Source organism: Anopheles maculipalpis, chromosome 2RL (genome assembly GCF_943734695.1).
Source record: "Anopheles maculipalpis chromosome 2RL, idAnoMacuDA_375_x, whole genome shotgun sequence".
Taxonomy (NCBI): Eukaryota; Metazoa; Arthropoda; class Insecta; order Diptera; family Culicidae; genus Anopheles; species Anopheles maculipalpis.
In genome coordinates, this window is record NC_064871.1 from 87,438,419 (window position 1) to 87,462,262 (window position 23,844).

Genomic DNA, 23,844 nt, shown 5'->3' on the forward strand with positions numbered 1-23,844 from the left:
CAACAAACTGTGTATAGAACTGTAAAGCACGGATCGTTATCCGTTGGCTACTATCGTTATCTTTCCGGCTAGCAGGGTGGTTACTTTCAACTGATAATAGTGGATCCTTTAAGTTACTGACTATTGGTAGTTCTGTATTTGTCCGTTTTGACAACGCTGCACCTTTACGGAAGGAACAAACGCTCAAATAATAAGTGATTCTCTACATGTTTTGTACACTAAGGCAAATATGAGCCTGAAAGTATGCATTTCGCCAAACTGGATTATCTTTAGGGACTTAAGACAACATTTTTAGCTAACCCAGTGTGAGACAATTAACACCGCATCCGCTGCTATTCCGACTGCCGGCTGGCTTTCTTCGGACGTCTTTTTCAGTTACAGATTAAAGAAGCCTAAGGTTGCCTAAATGGAGCCTAATGGTAACCAAGGATGCAACGCAAGAACGCATAGTCAGACGCAGCAATCTGTAGCCTAGCATCACGAAAGATATCATCTTAATGACGCATTCCATCATTATCAATCATACGATGGCAAAACAAATGTACCGTGGCTCATGATACCGCAGACATTGCCTATTAGTGTCTACAACCGGTCGCGCCTAATTGGCGTCCAATGTCTGGCAGAGATGTATTCCCGCGTGCCGTGCGAGAGACGCTTTTCCAAGCTAAAAAAAAAGCTATCAGCTCTTGCCACTCCATCCACTAATACTATCAGTAAACTGGACTTTTGCTGGCCCGTTCTAGAGGCCGGTGGTTCTATAAAATGCAGCAATAAGGCTGGATGCGACATCAGAAGCATTCTGGCAGAAGCAAACAATCGGTGCACAAATGTTGACGAACGTGCTTGTGCTGGTGTTGGTATCCGTGCTGGCGTGCGTATCCGCTGCAACCGTTGATCCACGATGTTCGCGCTACAGTATGGGAATGGAGGCGCAGGTGCTTTCGTACCCGCAGGATTGCCGTAAATTCGTAATCTGTGATATGGGCGGCAATGGGCAGGTGTTGCCGTGCCCGACCGGTCTTTACTTTAGCGATGCCGTACATGCCTGCTCGTACGATGTTGAGTCCTGTACGCACGGTGAGTTAGAGGACAATCGGCCGGAACATGCGCTACCACAACCATCCCTGCCGGTGCAACCTCAGCCCGTACCCGTGCCGATACCGCAAGCGCCACAGGTTGTACCACTGCCAATAGTACCCCTTCCGGAACCTCAACCGATCCCGCTACTTCCCGTCGTACCACCGGTAGTTGAAGTGCAGGACGGACCAAAGCCTCAACCTCCGAACTGGCTACCGATTGTCACCGCACCGCCTCCCGTTGCCGAATCCTCAGAAGAACAACAGTCCGAAGTGGAGTCACTTCCACCGCAGAGTGTACGTGTACCAAGAACGGCCAGCAGGGCACGTGTTCGTGGCGAGAATTAAGTTCACATTTTCTCTCTCTCTTACCATCCCTTTGGGGCAGGTTTGCTGGGATAAGGCGGCCGGTAAAGTTTACCCCATCGTGCACGACTGTGGCCTGTACGTGGTGTGCATGGGCGACAATAATGCGATCGTGCAGCGCTGTCCGAAGGGTTTGCTGTACGATCACAAGCAGCAGCGCTGCGAGTTTGCTGGCGCGTCCTTCTGTGCGACACCGCGCGTCGATGGCCAGCTGGTGCTGGATGTGCACGGTGTCGATCTGAGTTTGGTCGAGGAAGAGGAACGTGCAGATTCCCGCGAATCATATGCCGTGCCAGTGGTGGTCCCGGTAAAGGAGAATGTTGTCTCCCGTGTGTCCGAGTTGATGCAGCAGGACCCGCCACAACCGATACTGATTGTGCCCGAGCCGGAGAAGAATGGACCGGAACCGATAGTCGAGTACCGTTTCCGCATGATCGACAATCATCCACGCTGTCTGGCACGAAGCAACAATCAAGTGACCGTAGAGCTGCCGCACGATACCGACTGTTCGATGTATCTGGTGTGCGTAGGACGGGTCGCGATCGAGAAGAAATGTCCGGCCGGGCAGCATTGGAACGCAAAGCGCAACTGGTGCGATTACGCTTCCGCAGCCGGTTGCGCCCACTAGGGTGGGATATTGATGCGCCTCTTGAGTAATATGTTATCTATAAACACGTTCACACGCGTGCACAATGCACATTGAGCTGGTTTTGGGTGTTTTGTGTATCAAGGCAAAGAAACATTTCGTTTTACATTCTAGTCCCCCGTTTTCCGGTGCCTCTGTGTTGTAGAAGGCTGAGGAGAAATGATCACTGTGCACAGAGACGGACCAAGTCCTTTAGAGGCTCTAGACGGAATGGATGTTGAGGCCTTTTGGGATTTTAAGCGACGAAAACAAATTCTTCTGCGTTGAAAAACTGAAGATGAAGATCTAGAGTAGTGCAGTTTGTCTTCCCGGAAAATCCCACCAGCATCTCTTCATTCTCTTGCAGTTATTGCGAAACACCCCTTTTTTCGTGTAGTGGAAGGTTCGGGTTGAAGTGCTGCACAAAAAATGCGCGCCTCAAAAATTCATCCAACGGTATGCTGCACGCCACGATCGGACCGAAAATGAGCGAGTTATCTTCGATTTTCCATGGGAAAGCTTTTGTTTTTTCCGTTATAACTGTGTGTAGGGATGGAGGGATTGGGTTGGCGTGTTCTGCAAAAAGATGTGCGGCCCAAAGACGCATTCAGCGGTAGGTATTTACCTTCTTTTGCGGAATCACTGGGCGGAGGGTGGTGGGATCGAGTTGGTGTCCCAAAAACTCCCGGAAAATTCCGTCCACAATTCCCTCTCTGGACAAACAGTTGTTACAGTGAAGATACTATTTTTGTCTTATTTAGATAATTGATGGTCAACAGATTGTTGAAAACTGATAGAGCCTTGAGAAAGGGCTCGTCAGAGCCGTAGCGAGTTTGGCAGATAATACAGTCTGGCAGATAATGACAGAAGGGGAGGTGGTCACAACAACATTGTGACTCCATATGAATCACAATCCACTGACCGATTCGATGGCCTCCTTGAATTCAGACAATACATTGTTTAATAAGTTTGATTGCATAGTATTAGGAAAGTAGTAGCTTTTATTGGGTTATTACGCTTGATTTGCGTTATAGATTATTGTAAAAATGTCTTATTACGTTTTACTTCCACCAGCGGCTGCATTGTGCTTTGCTAGGCTCTTCGCACCGTCCCGCACCGCCACTGTACTCGAGACCGTCCGGACACTGGAGAACACACGCCTGCCCGGCAAGACATTCGTAGAATCGGTTGCAGTACAGCTCGTGACTGAAGCTGATCGAGCTATTCTGCATATACTCTGCCGATGGGCAACGCTGCGACGGATGGCAAGCGTTCCGGTTCGAACGGCACGGCAGACACGGGCACGTGGGACAGTTGGGATCGTTCGGCGGTATGTTCGGATCACACCCGGCCTGGAATGGCCACTCGCACCGATTCTTGGTCACGCTCCAGTGCAACCCATCCGGGCACTCCTTCAGACAGGCGTTGCCCCAGCTACACTTGTAGAACTGTGAGCAGTTGGAGGGATGGGGCAGGAACACCTCGACCCCGTTGCCCGGTGGACAGAGTGGGTTCGGATGGCAGGCCGCATTCTCTGGCGGTTCTTCGATGATTGGCGGATACTCGCAACCGGCCTGTGCCGGCCAGTCGCACACGTTTTCGCGCGTGTTGAAGTGCAAACCGGGCGGACATTTCATTTCGCAGATCAGCCCAAAGTTGCACTTGTAGAACTTGTCACAGTCTTCGTGCGGGAAGAAGGTAGGATCGCACTTTTCGCACTTCGGACAACGGTCGTCTGGGTAGCAGTTAGATGGCGCGCAGGTTGGACAGTCCACCTCGGGGGTGGTCCAACTTTGCGTCGTCGTCGTTGTGACGGGAGCCACAGTAGTTGTGGTCGTAATTGGAGCCTCGGTAGTCGTCGTTGTGATTGGAGCCTCGGTGGTGGTCGTTGTGATTGGAGCCTCGGTAGTCGTCGTTGTTATTGGAGCCTCAGTAGTCGTCGTTGTGATTGGAGCCTCAGTAGTCGTCGTTGTGATTGGAGCCTCAGTCGTAGTGGTGGTAACTGGAGCCTCAGTCGTGGTGGTAATTGGAGCCTCGGTCGTGGTGGTGGTTGTTACAGTTGTCGTTGTATCTTCCTCTCCTTCCGGCAGATCGCATTCTCTAGTGATGGGGAACCACACCAGACCTGGCGGGCAGGCCATCTGACAAGCCGTACCATCGCGACAGATGTAATACCAATCGTCCCTGTCCGGGTGCGGTAGCTTCGTCGGAGGGTCCGTATCCGGAACGGGACAGTCCGGATTTGGCAGACAGGCAGGATCCTCACAGGTGGGCGGTACGGCCGGTGTGCATTCGGCCAGCTCCGGTGTCACACAGCGTTGGAAAAGGCTGCTGTACCACGTGCCGATTGGGCACTCGGTTTCGCACGCGTATCCGTACGTGTTGCAGGTGAAGTATGCATCGCACCGGCTGGGATGTGGGAACAGCTTCGGTGGTACGATCGGGTCACAGCCTACCGGGCACCGCAGATCTAGGAAGCAGCCCGGTTCACAAATATCCTCCGGCAGTGCAATGTTACCATCGTCATCGTCATTCTCATCGTCGTCCGTTCCCGGCAGCAGCGTGCTTGATATGGGAGGCTCAACAGCGTTCGAAGCGCATTCTGCCTGTTGTGGCCAAACGCAAACCCTCATGTTGGCGTGGAACAGCAAATTGGACGGACAGGAGAATAGTGCCGAACCGTACTGTGTGCATTGGTAGAAGAGTCCACAGTTCTCCGGATGGGGAAGCTTGATGCCGGGCCTGTGCGATTCACACGGATCGACAACCGCACGTCCCAGGTATGTATTCCCGAGCAATGCATCATCTTCGTCCTTGCGCTGTTGGCAGTTTGTAGGCACTTCTCTCGTGCAGGCACCGATGCCCGCGTTGTAATATTTGTCACCACATGTTAGCAGTATAAAGTTGTTCTCTGCACACTCCAGATATTTGCGACAGTTGTTCGGATGCGGTACGGTGCTACCCGTCGTACACGGATCTATGGCGATGCAGCAGTGCAGCAGCGACGATATCACGACAAGACCCGTCGCACACACCACCCACCGTGGACAGAGCATGTTGATGAGGCTGTAGCTGTCACAGTCACGGTATTGGTGGTTAGCCCCTTACCGTGCTTACTCAACGTTCCGGTCAGTACTAGTAGCGTCCCGGTGGCGGTAGCTAGCTTTTGTAGGCTGCCAACTACGGTAGCCCGGTAGCATACACTCCGCTGACAGATGACAAGTTGACGAGCAAGATTCAGCGCGACATCATCTCAAATTCTCGGTTCCATGTACAGGAAGCACAAACGTAACTATTCACTTCCATTGATTGGTTTGCTGGCTCGCAAACACGCACACGCGCCCGTTACAGATTCGCAAACCATCGAGCGATGGTGTTGGTCCGCTGTTTGTCAACAGGGCCACTACAACTACTACTACCAGAGCTACGCCCCTGGTGAACAGTGTTCGGTGGCGGCAGCCACTGTTTTTACCCAGCAAAACAACAAAATAAAGCAAATGTTCTACCAAATACCAGCAAGATGACGTACATTTCATCAGGATCCTCGGACGCCGGATCGATCAGGTAGATAGTATACCCCGGTACGTTATCTTACGGCCGTGCACCGTGCAGAATGCACGATAAAATCAGCACAATGTTCTATAATAATAAATTGTAATCAAACCGACCGGTCTGCCCCTTGGACGGCTAGTTCTGCTGACGCCACTCGTTCCCTTTCATCATGCCATTTCATAGCTGGCAGCACTGTAACGGTAGGCCAGTCGTGGACCTACATACGCATCATAGATAAAATGGACGTCTGTCGGATCCTATCAGGTTACCCGATCCGCCGAGTAGATAGATAAGCAGCATCTAAACCTGTGCACGTGTTAAGCAGCACCTAAACAGCGTAGACGCTGCATACATAATTACCCTTCACAGTGACCAGAATCGACTCACACGATCGCAAAGGAAAGGTCGCCTCATACGGCCTTTCTTTCGGATGGTTTTCGAAGAAAGTAAAAAGGCTATCTACGAGACTGCAAACCAGCGTAATATTCTGTTTCCGGTAGCTTTATTTTCAAGTGTCCTTAGCCTTCGCTACTGCCAAACGATTGTTGGTGCGGCCGTTGGTGCCGTTGGCACGAAGATGCACATTTTCAACGCATTGTACCATCGCTGACCATCCGGGCAACGGAGCCGCAGGATGCGTCGGTACAGCACCTCGACGAATGGGTCATCGCCCGGTTCGAGCGTTGTTGTCGTTTCTTGACCCCAGCAAAGGACGATCAGCAGCGCTAGTAGTGCACCGTGCACGAGCAGAAACTGGAGCAATGCCATACTTTTTAACCGTTTTTTTTTGCTTTCAAACTGCCTTTTTAATCCCTGTGTCACATCCGTTCGATGGAAGGTGTTGCTATTTACTGTGCTGTCTCAGTTCCGGGAATACGATGGAAGTGACTGCGTGTATGAAAAACATAATAAACCGACCCTGTGTGTAATCGCGTAATGCCCCACATATAAAGCCCGAAAGGTCGTGTGATACGTCCGGCCACTTCCGACATTTCTCGCACGATGAAAGCGGCCGCACAATGGCTGTCTGGGGGTGGTTTATGTCTAGACCTCGATCGACAGGGAGATAAATGCGTTCTTAGTGCGCTAAAAATTGTCTAGCTTTTGGGGCTAACCACCACGAACCGAAAATAAACTGCAACAAATGATTGCTGACCGCTTTCAGGTGAGCAATCGAGCGATCCTCAACAACATTCTAACGCTCATACTAAAAATAAAGGGCTTAAACATCGAATTTCCTGGGCTATATATTATTCGGCTTTTTATTGCGTACAGGTTTTCGGTGCCATCAGGTTAAACCTTCTGCGCACGATGAAGCGATAAGAAGTATTTCGATTATCCAGTATCGTGCGCGGCTGCCGCAGATAGGCCACGCAACGTATCAGGCATTAGGGGCTTGAGGCGGAGGTAATAAATAAAATTTTATTGATTTATAGCTGCAGACTGCGTTAGCTTACTTCCATCTATCCATATTTCGTGCCGTTGGCCACGTTACAGCCTGTAAGTGTGTGTGTGTGTTTGTGAGGAGAGGGCACTGCTCGACAGCTTGAAGTACATGCAGGAACACGAGTTGGCCATTTTGTTGTAGCTTTAGAGTGCAGCTACCGTGGGAACGGTTGGTATCCCAGCGGTGGGTACTGTTGGGATGGTAGATGCTGTGGGATTGTTGGTCGGTGCTGGCGTTGGAGCCGTTGGAACCGTAGGAGATGGCGTGGGAGCCGTCGGAACTGGTGTTGCGGTTGTTGCTGCAGTTGTTGGATTTGTTGGCACTGGTGTTGGAACCGTTGTTCCGGATGTCACTGTTGGGGCAGTCGGTATGTCAGGACTAGCGGTAGTGGTGACCGGTGCCGCAGCAGTAGTAGTGGTAGGCGCTGTAACTGTAGTAGGTCCAGGAGTTGGAGCCGTTGCAACCGGTGTGGAAGCTGTTGTGACGGGTACTGTAGTAGTCACTGGTGGCACCGTAGTGGGAGCTGTGGTTGGCGATGCAGTTGGAACTGTCGACGGCACGGTGGTGGGCACGGTAGTAGGAATCGTTGTTGTCGTTGTCGGGATAGTGGGTAACGGAGTGGTAGGCACAGCAGTCGGTGTACCACCACTGAGATTACATTCGGCAAAGTACGGATGATCGCAACGCTGGATAGCGAATCCAAAATGTTGATTCGGCGGGCATGTCTTTAGATACTTTTTGCCAAAGGAGCAGGTGTAAAACAGCGTACAGTCGGTTTCGTGTGGCAAATGGAAGGGAGGATTGTCCACTAGCGGGCAGCGTGAATCCACTGTCTGTGACTGCACGTAGACAAACAAGCTTAACGCACAAAGCGTTACGAAGGCACACTTTCCCATTTTCTGCTTGCACCGGTGTTTGCACTACTGGGAGAAGAGTTTAAGCTTTTTGAAAATACAACTTTCACACTCGGAGGTCTCGTCGGAATGGGGCAAATCGCAATCACCGCCCCGAACGGTAGGTACTGGAAATCGTGGCAATAACATTTCATCTTTTATAGCCTTTCTGGGGAGACGGCTAGACCAATGTTGCTTCCGTCTGCGTAATCCAATCGTATCCCAAGATAAGATACACACAACTCACTTCATGTGGTAGAATATTTTTCACAACACAGAAATGGCGATTAAAGGCAAAATTGGCTGCAGATAAAATGTGCTTTCGTTGGCGATTCTGTTGGTGAAGCTTTGATGTATTCGGAATTTATTGTGCCTAGTGATAGGAGTTTTGGTGGGTTTTATAGGAACTATTGAAGTACAACGTTGTACCGAGGGTGTTTGTATGTTTTCAAGTCTTTCATTAAGGTTCGCCATTAAGAAAATCACATTGCAGGGGAACTTTACTGGCTCGATGATTCATAGTGCAGGAAAGGTTAGTGAGATTCCAGCTCACAGCTTTTGAGTAGAAAACTGACAGTATTACTCGGGTGTTTGGCATCTTTCGCTAATCTTATTTGCACTGAAGACAGATTTTTTTTAAATTTTTTTATTTATCTATTTGTCTAAATTTTAATTTATTAATTACTAATAGTAGTGGCTTAGTTGGAAAATTTTGTTAATAGAGATGTGATGCGTCTCATTGCCTTGCATAGCTTTAGGCGCAGTGAAGTTACGCTGTCAAATTGATAATCGTTTTAGTATTTTATATGTTTTAACCTCGTTTTGAGTATAAGCGACAACGCTTTTTTTAAACTGCTGTGTGAAAAAAATGCTTCGGTTAGGATATTTAAAAAAAAAACAACAACTCGCTTAACTATGCCAACCGAGTATGACCGGGATAAGGCAAAGAATAAGGAGGAAAGGCCTTATCATTATGTTGATATAATTAAGTCACCACAAGCGGTGTTGACAGTAAGGCATTGTACCGTCATAATTAATTGTAAATAACATTTAAAAAATAAATAACTCACTTAACTAGTCTACAGATTGTGCAATCGCATACGTACAGTATGTGTAGTATAACTAGCAGGCGCATTAGAACGCAACGGAGCAAAAATGCTGCTAACGTTTTATAAAAGTTTTTTTTATTCCCGCAGCTCGTACATTAACACAGCGAATAGCGAATATACGAAAGGAGTTCGATAACATTGACTGAATCCTGATCGTTTCGTTCGATTGGTTCATCTAATCGCTTCACTCGAATCCGTTGCCGTTAGCTCGCTCGTTACCGTATTGTTTGGTGACGGAGTTGGTTCCGCTTCCGTGGGCTCATCCGTAACGTCCGTTATCTCAAATTCCGTTGTGGAGGACTCGTCTATTACTGTGGTGTCTGGTGACGCAGTCGGTTCCACCGAGGAGGACTCATCCGTTACATCCGGTGTCTCATCGGTGCTGTTACCAGAGTCCGTTGTGCTTGGCTCTTCTGTTACTGTAGTGTCTGGTGATGCAGTTGGTTCCACTGAGGAAGATTCATCCGTTATTTCCTCGGTGTTACCAGATTCCGTTGTGCTTGGCTCTTCCGTTACTGTAGTGTCTGGTGACGGCGTTGGTTCCACTGAGGAAGATTCATCCGTTATTTCCTCGGTGTTACCAGATTCCGTTGTGCTTGGCTCTTCCGTTACTGTAGTGTCTGGTGACGGCGTTGGTTCCACTGAGGAAGAGGATTCTTCCGTTACATCTGTTTCTTCTGTCCCTTCCGGTGTAGTTGTCCCATCGGTAGTACTAGGGCCCGTGGTAGTGGATTCCTCTGGTGATGCAGTTGGCACCGTTGGTGGTGGTGCTGTCGGTACGGTGGGGACAGTGAACGTACTATCCGTGGATTCCGCGGTAGATGATAGCGTAGTCGTTATGGGTTCACCTGTACCGGTGAGCGTAACGGTTGGATTAGACGGATACGTGGGACTCGGTGTAGTCGGCATGGTTGGACCGGGAGGGTTCTCGCTCGAAACAGTCGACGTAAATGCAGGATCACATTGGGCCGTCTCTGGTGATTCACAGCGTAGCGTTATGGGCGAAAAGTGCTGCCCGCCAAAACAGGACAGTTGATATTTGGTGCCCTCGGAACAGATATAGTACAGCGTGCAATCTTCCTCGTGAGGAAACACCTCACCCAATCCAGTGCACGCCGTTTGGCAGGAGAAGGTGTCGATTAGGCTGACAAGAATCAAACACGCGATCGTTAGACGGGCAGACATGTTGATCTGCTTCGAACGGCTCCAAGTAACACCAACCAAAACACTCGCAATGTTAAGCGGAACTGATGGATGAAATTACAAGGTTTGTTGAATTCGATGTTCCTGGACTTAAAGTTATCTAATCTCCTCTGCCGAGCTGATATAGGTTGTTCCATTTATTATGGATATTAGGAAAATCCAACCCGGTAGAGTAAACCCCGCAATAGCGAATTGTCGACCGGATCATTCATCTGCCGTTCATTAATGCTCGCACACACACGGACAAGCGATGTATTGCAGTACGATGACAGCGCCATTAACGTTCCCGGTGTGTGGCCTGGTTATTTGTGCAAATTCATTTCTCTTGTATTACGAACGAGGCGTTGCCGATGTTGTCGTGATCGCCTTGGGTTACAGGAAGCAGCGACCCAGATAAGATAATGACTGTCTTCTTGAAAGCTCTCCCAAGGCTGCTGGTAGATAAAAGTTTAGTCAATGGAATAGCAATGGTGGAGTACGGTAGCAGGCACAACAAAACGGTCTGACAAGACCAGACGATGTACCACTAATTGATACATCAGTTTCAACTCATGAAACTCGTCCAGAACGATGGCGTTCTGGTGCTGAGGTAGAACTTTCGAAGCGACGGAATAGAACAATCTGGTCCGTTGCTATATAAGACGCTCTGAAGCTTCTCTGGTTGATGCATTACTAGGTAGTTTGAAGGAGTCTTGACTTAAGGTGTAAACTGTGAACAAAGAACAATGCAAGGTAATGTCCTGTGGTGGTGGTGGTGGTGTTTTTCTGTGGCGCTTCAATTTATCCGTAAGTGATCCTTTTGCAGGTGCAGTTGTGACTGCTGTCGTCACTCTGTTGCTGGCCATCGGGCTGGAGGCAAAAGTGTTGGCAATACTTGATCCACGCTGTCCCCGGTTCGATGATCCGGAAAAGACGGTTCATCTGACACATCCGACCGACTGCAACCGGTTTCTGGTGTGTTCGTCCGGTGTGGCGTACGAGATGCGCTGTCCGGATGGATTGGAGTACGATATCGAGCAGCGCAGCTGTGACTACGACTATTTGGTCCGCTGTTCGGTTGATGGGCGCACCCAGGTGCAGCAGGCTAACTACGGGTTCGAGATGCCGTTGGAGCAGCTCGTACTGAATCGTCCCTCGTGGAACGATCTGCAGGAGCAGCGCGTTGACGCTCCAGTGCCGCAGTACAAACCGGCGGTCAGTGTCGTTGATGCACGGTGCCCCCGTACGGATGATCCGTTGAAACCGATACATCTGCCACGTACGGGTAACTGTAGCAAGTTTATGAAGTGTTTCGGAGGCCGCGCTTACGAGATGGACTGTCCGGCTGGGTTGGAGTTTGATGTGAAGAATAATCGGTGCGACTATCCAGCGCTAGCTCGCTGTACCCGCGTGTGAGGTTCGTTTGCGGTAAATGAATAAAATTTATATCCATTCGGTTGAAGTTAGAAAATGTAGTTGAACTGGTTGTCTATGTGACGAGGTGTTGATATATTCGGGTGTCGTTTGACCACGGAATTTCAGGTCAGAAAATCGTGAAGGCTCCTCCACAGACCTTCATACACATATGGAGCCAAAAATCCTTTACAGCATCCTTCTCTCGAAAATGGATTTAAGACTTTCATCAGTTTTGGACAGGGTTCGTGTTTTAGCGATAGGGAACGGCACTGATCTTCACTCGGCAGGGCCGGGGTTAAAATCCCATCCGGCCCGTTCTCCCGCAGTGAATACTCACAAGAGTTTAAGGGCCACTTGCTAGATTCCTTTCGTAATCATCAGCAACGTAAGAGAGCCTCAAACCCAGTCTATCAGATATCTTCGAATTTTATGAAAGTTTTTCTTTTTCTTTCACCTGATATTCTGTGACTTAAAATTCAATGAAGAGGTCGCCTAGGATCAGGGCAAATTGTGCATAATTCTCTCTGATATTCTCCAACTTTCTCTACAACGGATGGAAGAAATCGATCCTATAGTATCAAGGACGTTTAGCTAAAAAATCTCTTATTCAAACAGTTCCCAGATCCCTATCCACACGAGATCATTTACAATCTTGTCTATAGGAATCTGTTTGCTGTTTGCTGCGAAATACGAAAAATTACTGTCAAACTTGTCAAAAAATATATGAAAACCCGACAGCATTTTGACAGAAAATCCATTTGCGTCGTTTGAGTCCACTCGTCGTCTGATCTGAAAACACTGGACTTTGGTTAGATTTACCGCCCAAAAGTATGCAATCTTGAAGCATTTTTCAAGCCAACTTTGACACTTTACCATGCTAGTGTTTTGTGGGTGATTTTAAGAAGAGTATCATCATACTTATGTACTAAAAACTGTGCTAAACATAAGCTAGACTTTAGAAACCGATAACAAAAAACCTATGAGAGATAAAGTTCATTTTGAAGAACCACAAATAATCACACACAAATGTCAGTGTAGATTTCAGAGCAAAAATCAGAAAGTTTATTCAGTAAATGTCTTCACAACAGCTAGCGGCATTTCACCTCACTCGGGTCATTTACACGTTTCTTTCATGCATTGACATTTCGAGTTAGAAGCGGGAGCACTGAGCAAGGGCGGGATAGTCACAACGGTTCACCTTGGCACCGAACTCCAGACCGGCCGGGCAGTCCATCTCGTAGGCACGGCCACCGAAGCACTTCATGAACTTGCCACAGTTGCCGTTCACTGGCAGATGGACTGGCTTCATCGGGTCGTCGGCACGGGGACAGCGAGCATCAACGATGCCGGGGACGATTTTGTACCCATCGGCAGACAGCTGTTCGCTCTGGGACTGCTGCTGGTACTGCGGCTGGTACTGGTACTGCTGGGCCTCGTACTGTGGCTGAGCATTGTACGCCTCGTAGCGGGGCTCCTGCGGCATGTTGTACGCGTTGTACGACATTTCCGGGTACTGTGGGGCTGCGGCGACGGCAGCAACGAGGACAGCGAGTGCGATGAAGGCTGACCGAAATCGGGATGGAAAGAAGATACAAAACAAATAAGTTATATCTTAGGCACCAAGGCACCAGGTACTAGCCATCGCTTACCCTTCATTGTTGTTGATGTTCAACGGGGATGCGCTTTGGAACTTGCTTCAAAACCAAATGATGCTTAGTCCGTGTTTGGCACGACGCTTTTATACAGAGTGCTGAAAGTAATTTGCCTAATTGATAAGTTGCTCCCACTAATTGAGAGCAAAGGCTTCGGTGAGCAGCACACGCTTTTACAGTCGCTATCGTTAGTTATCGTATCTGCTACGGTACGTTATCGATGGTTCCCAGAAATCAAAACAAAAAATAAGTTAAAAGACTACGCTTTTCTGCCCTGGTGGACGGTAGGTAGTCTGGTTTGCTTCATGTGTGCAAACCAAACCATCCTTGGTACTTCCGGATGTTGCACAACCTGTCGCGGACTGTAATACAGATGTTTAATTGTTTTTCTTAGTTTGTTATGAGGGCAAGTTCCGTGTTGTAAATTCTGAGGAATTAATGCTCGACGACGACTCTATCATTGTTGCTATGAGTGAACAAACATAACATGTTGATACGGGGAGGATGTTCGAATGAGTGATGATGTCCCATTAATGTGCAAATTCAATTGAACTCTAAATTAAACGAAAAGGAACTTTTACAGATCTTATCGTTACACTGAATTGATCATCAGTGTAGAATGTTTTAGATCGGTTATTCTTGCTGCCGTGCCTACAGGCTTGTGTGCACTCTTTCAATGTTTTCTATACGATCTTTTTCTGTACTGTCACTTATCCTCAGGAGCCGATCATATTTTAAGCTAACCTGGGGTCGAGCTTCCGAGCTATCATGGGATATTGCGAGAGGTGGATCTTCCTATAAGTGGTACTTTTGCCATAGGAGGCATGGGTGTTTGGAGGATCTACTCTAAAGAGTAAAGGTATTCTATCGTAGGTAAATATATCCAGAGAGACGCCTGGAGTGGTCAGATGTTAAGATGTGACCCCAGAATCTATTTTGCTTCCTATTATGCTAGACTTAGGAGATTGTTACTGAAATCGTACCTTGATGGCAGAAAGGATAGAATTATAGTGGAGCTCCAGGACTCAGTTAAAACCATGTCTGTGGTTATTAGGGGAGGCGTATTGAGCTATCCACTCTGTTCCTTTTACTATTAAAATGTCGTTTCTTCGGATGATTTCCTCCGAAGTTGATAGTTGCTAGCTATTTCGCTTATCTCCTTCAAATCATCTTGATTTTGACAGACTTATGTGCTGTTTTTGATCTCGTGTATGTACCTTCTCTTTTGCTTGCAATTATGAACCTCTTAATCTCTACATCATAGGCATATATGTAGATAGTCTTTGATAAAAAAGGCGTATAATAGAATGTCAGAGTAATTGTATACATTGTAATCTCTATTAATATATTACAATTATAAGCGCCTACCTGGGTAAGTTTTGTACTTAATATTTTTTGATAGCGAAGTCGTACACACTTGAAACTTGTAGAATGTGTAGATCAATTTACTTATCTCTTTTAAGTTTATAAATAAGTTTTTAAACTTATTTTAATTTTTTCCGATTTATTTATTGATACCATTTACATCTATGACCATCTACACGTGTAGGCCATAATCTTACATTTTTTTAGATCTTAAAGCTTGTATCTTTAGATATATTTGTCATATTTTCTTGAAATTTTTCAAAAAAGGTAAGCCTATTTGTTGTCTAGCGAATTACGTGTAGTTGAATTTTTTTTAATAATTCTTCTTCTTTTCATTTTTTGCTTCCAAAGTTGAAAACTCCATTGATTACTAACCAGAGTTTTTCTTTGTGAATGAACATTCTTTGTGCTGTTAAATTTATTTAGTTTGCTTGTTTAAGTTTTAGCCGTAAAAGTTTCTAAACAAACAGTTTTTTGGCTTCTGGCTTTTTCGAACCCATTCCTTTATAACCAGTTGCTTTGCTTAACAATTGAACAGTCATAGATTCTATGTTTTAGCATAGATTTGATGCACGATCGGCTTACTGGTACGGGAAACACATATTTTGACAGTCTTCACTTCCGTGTGCTTGAGCAATTCATCATGACTTAATTAATCATGACTGAATTTGAATCACAATTATTGAATCGTTTCGAAACTAAAAAAACTGTAATTAATCATTCGAAGAAGATTTGGAACCTCCTGTTTTGCCCTATATGAAACAAGAACGATTGCAAAGAAAGATACAAACAGACAAGTGAACTTTCGCTTGGCATTATGAAGGTGTTTTATTAGTTAGAAGAAAGACAAGGAGTTTACTAATACCAAATGTTGGTCTTCTACGGCCCTTTGATGCTTTTAAACGTTCAGCTTAGGTTCAGCTTCAAGTTTCCTGTGCCGTGCTGGCCAATCATCGTTTTGAGGCTTAACATTTGGATATCTTTAGACACGGCACTGCGCGACGGCGGGATAATCGCAGCGGTTCATGCGAGTGCTGAAGTCCAGTCCGGCCGGGCAATCCATGACGAAGCCCAAACCACCAGTACACTTCAGGAACTTGTTGCAGTGGCCGGCATAAGGCAGATGGACCGGGCGCATCGGATCATCGGTACGGGGGCAGCGTGAATCGGGGATCGCCTTGGCCGGTCCCGTCATGCCCGGGTTGTATTGGCCCTGGTTGTACTGGCCCTGGTTGTACTGGCCCTGGTTGTACTGGCCTTGGTTGTACTGGCCCTGATTGTACTGGCCCTGGTTGGCATAATAGTTTTCCGGAACACCAATTTCGTACTGGTTGTTGTAGGCATATTGGGCCGAAGCTCCAGCAATGAGACACAAGGCGATGATGGCTGCGAAATACAGAACACACAGTTGTACCGAACCACTTGTTTTGGCGTACAAAGATATCACACCTACCTTTCATTTTTGTTGACGTGCGGTAAGGTATACGACTGGTAAAGTACGGTGTCCAGTGTGGTGAAAATCTTGTCTATTTATATGATATTTAGCATTACTGCCAGCTGGCGGAACTTATTAGTTAGAATGTATTTTCCTGTACCGCGCTACTTTTATCGGCAGTTCTTTATCATTGAGCTGATTACTTGATTTCGATTGTTTTACACATTTACCGCAAAAATTTGTTCCCGGCAAACTGAATCAGCAGGAAACGATCGTACTGATTGCATAACAATAAGACGTTCTCAGAGACCTCGGGTTCTCATGATTCGTTGTGCTCGAATGGATCCGACGAGTCGAGACGAGACGAGAAAATCGGTTACGATTTTCTTGAACCGACCGTTGCCACTAAAAACTTAAACTAAACTAGAACGATCCTGTGCCATATTGAGCAAATATGAAAACATCTTTCTTCAGCGGCAGAATCATTAACACTATCGTAGGTATGATCAGGTGGAATTGTGAACCTGAAGCCTTCCACAAGTTCCGGTAGCAGCGTGTGCCCAGTGTATCTGGAGTTCCAGCTAGCTACTTGGCACGCGATGCGTCTGATAAGAGCGGTCCGTGGTGTCAAATGATTGTGTGGTACAAAAATTTTGCATTACTCGCAACCTCAAACATCCATTACAGCAGTATGTTTTATTTCTTTCCGAATTCAATTCCAAGAAGTAAGTGTAAAATTTTGGAGAACAAAACCCGAAAAACGACGCCGTAATGGCTACCACCACATCACGATAAGAACTGGCCGGCCCCAGCAGCAGGGTCAAGAAGTTATAAAATGCAAATGATTGCTGGCCGAAGACAACAAAAGCAGCAGTGCCGATGTCAGCATAACAAAGCATTACGAGGTAAAGTGTCCTGTCGCGCACTGATGGTTATGGTGGCCAGGTGTTCCAGTGTGTGACCCGATTCTGCTATTTTGAGCTGGGATTTTTTCTCGTCTCCTCTGCTTTTAGGTGTCACTATGAGCGTAGGAATATCTGTCACCTTAGCGGTGACTCTTTGCCTGGGCACAACTGTGCTCGACGCAACGTATCTCGAACGTCCAGTTTGGGTTGCAGACAAAGGTCGTCAGCAGGCTGTACCCCAGGGGAACGAGGAAACGCGCCCAAGTCTTTTCCAAGCGGCTAATGAACCTAGCTGGGTGGTGCCGGAACCGTATCGAAACGGAGGGGTGAATCCGGATCGGGTTGACAATCAGCAGTGGAATCAACCGTCTCAGGAATTGGCGAATAAAGGTCGACCAAGCCAACCTGCCTGGATGAACCAACAACAGCAGCACAAGGTAGTGTATCAAAAGCCTTACCCTGCCCCGGAGTCAACGAAGCAACAACAGGGATGGAAGCCTGAAAACTCTCCGCTAAATATCTATCAATCGCAGCTCCAAACGCAAGAAGAGCTGCATGAACCAAACCGTATGGATGGATACAAACCGAAACCTGATACGGATACAAAGTTATCGTTTGATAAGCCCAAACAGGACCGAAAACCGGTACCAGTTCCATCTAAGCCTGAAGATATGTTACCCAACACTGGTCCAGTGCGTCCTCAAGAGGTACAGCAAAGCTACAATCCATACCTAGCCCGTCCAGAGCAATACCAGCCTCGCCCAGTATACGTAGAGCCGGAGTACCAAGCACCGTACTACGGGTTCCCATCCTTGACCGAGCCAGATCAGTATAAGATGCAAAAGCCGGCCAATAAACAACCATCCTTCCAGACATTGAAACCCGTCGAGGAATCCAACAAAGTGAGAAAACCAACGCAACAAGAGAACCAGGTTGAGCAAGTTCCATCTAATAATATGGGCTACTATCCGTACCAGGAGCAGGCTGGTGGCTGGTATCCTTACCAGCAGAACCCACCGGCAGGACTTCAAGCCTCTGTTCAAACGGAACCAGAAAAGTGGATAGGTGAGCCAGATCTGCCCCTGTACCAATTGCCATCCTTCCAGAGTCTTTCGTACGACCGTGAACCGGTGGCCGAAACGCTTAAGCAGCAAGCCAATCGTAATCCAGCTCAACCACCCCGCACCGAGCAGCTACCGAACCGTCCGTTGGTGCAAAGGCAACCGGAACAGCCGAACCGTATGCCATCGAATGGCTGGGAAGTGCCTTACAAACCTGCACAGCCGGAAGCGGTGAAGGCAAATCCGAAACCACAACAGCAACGTCCAGCCATTGTCAATCCTACGTACAACCGTCAACCGGATACATCATACTGGGACGGGGGCGATGATGAGGAGGAGGAAGTGAGGTATGAAAAGCCAGTCACGCGCTTTGATGCACGATGCCCACGTGATGATAATCCGGCCAAGCCAGTTCACTTCCCGAGCGCCACCAGTTGCGTAAAGTTCCAGAAGTGCTTCAACGGCATCGCGTACGAGATGAGCTGTCCGCCGGGGTTGGAGTTTGATTCCAAGAGCAATCGGTGCGATTATCCGGCCCGTGCTAGATGTTCGTTGTAAGCAGTGGTTGCACAATTGGTCAATCGGTCAATCCGTGGGAAAAGAATCGTCGGAAAATGATTTAATTTTCCCAACAAAAAAATTACAATAAACCAGTAGCTTAATAGAGCATGCACATGATGTACCATATTACGGTGTTTTATTGATGACCAAATAGTGTCCAATTGTGAACTTCAAGATCTATGTGATAATTCACACAAAATACTTCCACACGTCCTTTGGACTTTGATGACACAGGAATAACTACTCAACTAGTTGGTGTCAATAAGTCTAGTAAGAGTTATTCGAGGACTGACGTGACCTTAGTAGTTCGTTAAGCCAAGAAGATCCTGTATGGTAGCTAAAGCTAAGAATCTACAGAAAGTGATAGCTTCCGTCAATCCATCTCCTCACGCCATGTGCCATGTGTAGAGTTTTATACGCCTGGTTGTAGAAAGACATTCTCATGACATGACCAGTTCACCGGGTTGTCCTTCTGACTTTTTATTATCCAACGTAGATAAGACTAATTCGTCCCTCTTAGACAGAATCCATTTTTCAGAATACTGTAGGTAGTGATGGACAATTAGCTCTTTTAAATGAGCTAATCTCATCCGGGTATTTCGTCGCGATAGGTCCAATCAGGTGGGAACGGTTTGTCACAGGCATCGGGATCGAAGTCAGGACTGGGGGAGACCGTGAACTGTTGCAACGATTTTATTGAATAGGAGGAGTCCCTAGTAAGGAGTCCGCGAGGAATGATTCTGTCGCATCCAGCCCGCCACGTCGATCGCACGAATTGCGTATTTAGGATATTTATCTTTCCTCATCGACGTATAGAGACCCTTGGCAGACCTCTCGCTGCCACCTTCGTTGAATTGCCTCCAAAGATTGACTTCCGACCTCCATCGCTCTCGTCAACGTGTTGTCTTACCCGTGTCGCTTTTCGAACAGCACTAACGATGCTGATGGTGTTGGAGATTTTCTACTCCACCGTACCTTTCGATAACGTGCTCTTTCTGACCTGCAATGCATTTTGACTGGCACCTGAGTGCTAGGGGAAATTTTAAACACTTCTTCCTATCATTATATACAAAAAAAAAAAACTCTCCGTTTCTGGCTTCCTTTTCGTATGTACTTTATTAACATCGACAAGCGTTGCTCCACTCCACACCGTACCAATTTATTGTTACATCGTATATGTGTGTCTATCGAACAAATAAATACTTCCCTAAACACTAGCGTGTCCCTCCACCAGGGTTCGCTTAGTTGCCGCGAATGGTACACTTCGCCACCTTCGGATAATCGCACCGATCGAACCGGACGCTCCAGTGCTGCCCGACCGGGCACAGGATCAGATAGGCGCGCCCATCATAACACTTATAGAACTTACCACAATCCTTCGGGTGTATGAAATGGATCGGTTCGGCCGGGTCGTCCGTCAGCGGGCAACGTCCATCCTTAACGCCCTCGATCATCTCACGCTGCTCTGGTGTCCATTCGCTCGAATCGAGCGGAATACTGTCATCGTCGTAGTAGTCATCGTAGTAGTACTCATCGGCCGCTTTGCGCAAGCTTTTACGATCCTTCTGCAGCGAACATTGGGCAAACTGTGGGTAGTCGCAACGGTTAATACGGATGCCAAACTCTTGCCCTTTGGGGCAGTCGATGGTGTACGCGCGTCCATCGAAACACTTCATAAACTTGCGACAATCGGTGGGATGGGCCAGATGTATCGGACGGTACGGATCGTCGAACTTGGGACAGCGCACATCGTTCACACCGGAATCATAGCTAAACGCAGCCTTTGCGGGCTGCACGTACTCCTGCACCTCTCCGCTGGATCCGTCGCTACCGGCATCCTGCGGTACTTGCTCGGGGGCTTTCTCTACAGCATTTGGCAGCTTATCAACCCGCCCGACGGAGCAGCGAGCCATCGATGGGAAGTCGCAACGGTTCAATTTTGCGCCCCATTCCTGTCCCGTTGGACACTCCAGCTCAAATGCCCGACCGTCGAAACACTTGAAGAAACGCTTACAGTCGGAGGGATGTGGCAGATGGGTCGGCTTAAACGGATCATCGAACCGTGGACACCGTGGATCGGCCTGTCCGAGATCGTAATTAAATCCGGCCGGTTGCGGTTGCACGTAACCTTTCTGGCACTGGGCAAACACCGGATAGTCGCACCGCTGCAGATGAACCCCAAACTCCTGCCCGGGTGGGCACTGTATCGTGAAGGCACGGCCATTGAAACACTTCTGGAACCTGGTGCAATCGTTCGGGATCGCTAGATGGACCGGGCTCATCGGGATGTCAAACTGGGGACAGCGTACGTCCAGGATGCCATCCTCGTAGTTGAATGTGGGTCCCGTCGCTCCGTTGACAAGCGTCAGGGAGCACACTACTATCGCCAGCAATGGCTGAAATACTGCAGCGAGGGGTTTGTAAGATTAAAGCTGAAAATCGAGTGCGAGAGAGACTAACCGTTCATTGTTGAAAACGTTGGCCACTGTCTGTTTGGTTGTTGATTAAGGGGTTCCACCTGACAAAAAGTATAACACTTTTTTCCAAGCCGAGAAAACCGTGACTGACTGTGCGATGCCTTGCTGTATTCCGTTTTATAGTATACCGGGCACAGCGACAGCTATGTTGATGCACAACGTACGACGGTTGAAACATGGTTATACCCACAACACACGCGTGCCTTTGTTATCCTTCGTCTGTTTTGCTACAAACGGCGTGATTCACCGCTCGGTCGGTACACCCCATATCGAAGCGAAACGAACGAAGAAACGGGACGGAACACGCCACCCGAGCCGGTTCCTTCAGTCGGACGATGTCCATTAAAAACATCGAAATGCCATTGCCGGTGTGTGATCTCTGCATCTGCTGCGCGTGATACGATCGTATGACTAACTGAATAGTGCTGTTTTCGGCTGGACCGCTCGCTGGCCCAGCGTTGATGATGGTACAGAGATTACGCGATACGCGCGAGCAATGGCTATCGGTGTGATATCTATCACGATGAAAGCTATACGATGCCGGAAGTGATTGGCCCTGTTTGTATGGGTGATGATTTAAAAATCCTTGTCCCTGTTCATGTAAATATACTGTAATTGAATGGTTGGAAGCAAACCGACAATATACGAGGGCACAACAGCAAGGTTAAACAAAGGTGTACCGTTTACCTTCGAGAAGATGTGGGTAAATACGTGATGACACACTCTGCAACATACCTGCTAAATGATAAATCTATACATCATTCGATATCAAAGATTCTTTCAGACTGAGCGTTAGATAACATTCTTGAATGGAGTTGACTGACTACGTGGTATCAACCAGGCTAGTAAGACTTTCGATGGCTGTTGCGTACTAATAATAGGTCGTTAAGTCAAGAAGAAGAGAACACATTCAACATATTAAGCCAAAGAGATAAAGATGAGGCCACTAAAAGCTGTTGAAGGAATGTGAATGACTAATTGTAGAGATTACAAGGGCCTTTTACTCACAAAACACTTCTCTCCCAGGTCAGCAACCGCCTGTCGATCGCGGATTCAACGTGATAACCGCTTAGGGCCTTTGTGGGACTTAACACGCCACTAGAAACTAGAGATACTTTAGGTAGAAAATTGCTCATCCTCACCATCTTCAGATGCCATTGGATGACTGGCAGCTGTGTCCGCCGCTCCATTACTACAGTTGGAATAATAAAGGATATGTTCTTTAGGTCACTCGGTCCAAATTTACGAGATAGCTACAGGATGATTTTCTTGCACGATTTTCTCGATTTGTGTCTCATATCTTAGGTTCCTTGTCATAGTCGTCCAGAAGATGAAAGTCGTTCTGAAGTTTCAGCAACCATAGTCGAGGATATCTAAATAAGTACGAGGAGTGTCCTTTATACTAAAGATTGTTACATACTATGCTTTTTTCCAAATAAATTGTTGATAAACTTCATTTGCCTAGAAGAACCCCTAACCCATTTCAGCAGCACCGCCAAGGTGAAACTTACTTCCTTTCCTTACCTGTAGCAGTTGGCAAAAGTTTTGTAATGCAGCAAACAAACTCTCGTTTTTATCAACCGACAATTTCCTCAACCAATTTCCCAGTGTTTTTTTTTTATCCCATGTTATAACGTGCTTTATTATTATGTTTTCTGCTTTGAACAACTCTTACAACACAACTAGAAAGCATTATTAATTAGTAACTGGAAACGTGGTAACTTAATTAACAGCGCCATCTGTCTTCGCCACAGCCGCAAACTTGTTAGAATGGAAAATGGTGAAATAATAACGAAAAATCACATCATCCTTTGCTTGTTGCTTCTGTTCAACCAATATATTTCTCTCGTATTTTACAGCTGCTTGTGTGTTTGTTTGTGTGCACGTCTGTTATGGGTGGTGAAATTATGACAGTTAACTGTCAGTCTAGTTTGTTACTGTTGTGTTGCTGTGTGTTTTGTTATGATTTTATTTATCCATATATCCAATTACTTAAAGTTTTTGAGTGTTGTTTACTTATATTTCACAAATGTTTACTCTTCTATCTTCTTGCTTTTTACCACACTGTTGTTGCCTTTCGCTTTCGTGTGTACGTCTCTTGTTCGTATTGCCTCTTGTTTATGTACTTAAGTAAGCTGCCTTATACTGCATCGACAGCGTTCTCTACTATGCTACAAAATGGAGGCAATAATGTTTTGCATGGTGTAAAATTAACAAACCGTTACGAAAAAGTAAGTCTGCTCCATGTCTAGTGCACGCTGACTCTAAGTGGTAAACTTTTATACAAACTTAAAAAACTAACACGATAAAAGGAGTGACTTAGGGGTCACACTGTCCAAACGCCAGAAAATGCAAATCCAATACCCAGCCTTTATTGGATGCATTTTCAGACATTTAGCTGTTGTGTATGTAAGCGTAAGTAGTGCTAGCTGCCCATTCATGTGTGTGTGTGATCATTGCAAGAGATCCATTGCCGTGGTGAATTAAATGTTGAATAGAAGCGTTATCCTCTTCGAAGGTGAAAAGATACTTTTTTCTCTCTCGGTATGCAACCTTAGATTTTGATAGATTTGACCGATAGTCAAGCAAGAGTAGGGTAGAGAAAGGTTAAAAATTCCAGTGGATTCGTGTTCAGATGATAGATTACAGTGCGGAAAGGTCCAGGAAAAAAGGTTTTTTTTTGGATGTCTCGTGTCGCGCTCATCGTGCCTCTCAGCTCTCA

At 47.0% G+C, this 23,844-nt stretch overlaps 5 protein-coding genes across 7 annotated transcripts in view; 2 read left to right on the top strand and 3 right to left on the bottom strand.

Moving 5' to 3' along the window:
* The window catches only part of LOC126568306 (mitogen-activated protein kinase p38b-like), a 643,298-nt gene that overhangs the window by 525,974 nt on the left and 93,480 nt on the right, over window positions 1-23,844 (top strand). The gene's annotated exons all lie outside the window — the stretch shown is intronic.
* Window positions 1-23,844, bottom strand: part of LOC126568491 (ras-related protein Ral-a) — a 337,581-nt gene that overhangs the window by 96,317 nt on the left and 217,420 nt on the right. The gene's annotated exons all lie outside the window — the stretch shown is intronic.
* On the top strand, window positions 828-11,666 carry LOC126567582 (uncharacterized). The gene is made up of 6 exons (XM_050223798.1): window positions 828-1,373; window positions 1,465-2,061; window positions 4,158-4,195; window positions 4,269-4,763; window positions 9,276-10,045; window positions 11,077-11,666. Exons 1-6 carry the CDS (start codon window positions 828-830, stop codon window positions 11,664-11,666), a joined length of 3,036 nt encoding a protein of 1,011 aa, XP_050079755.1.
* LOC126567583 (peritrophin-1-like) lies at window positions 12,817-16,143 on the bottom strand. Its single transcript, XM_050223799.1, has 3 exons — window positions 16,137-16,143; window positions 15,674-16,069; window positions 12,817-13,229 (listed from the first exon to the last, which is right to left on the bottom strand). The coding sequence occupies exons 1-3, from the start codon at window positions 16,141-16,143 to the stop codon at window positions 12,817-12,819; spliced, it is 816 nt and encodes a 271-aa protein (XP_050079756.1).
* Window positions 19,887-21,112, bottom strand: LOC126567584 (uncharacterized). Its single transcript, XM_050223801.1, has 2 exons — window positions 21,106-21,112; window positions 19,887-21,049 (listed from the first exon to the last, which is right to left on the bottom strand). The coding sequence occupies exons 1-2, from the start codon at window positions 21,110-21,112 to the stop codon at window positions 19,887-19,889; spliced, it is 1,170 nt and encodes a 389-aa protein (XP_050079758.1).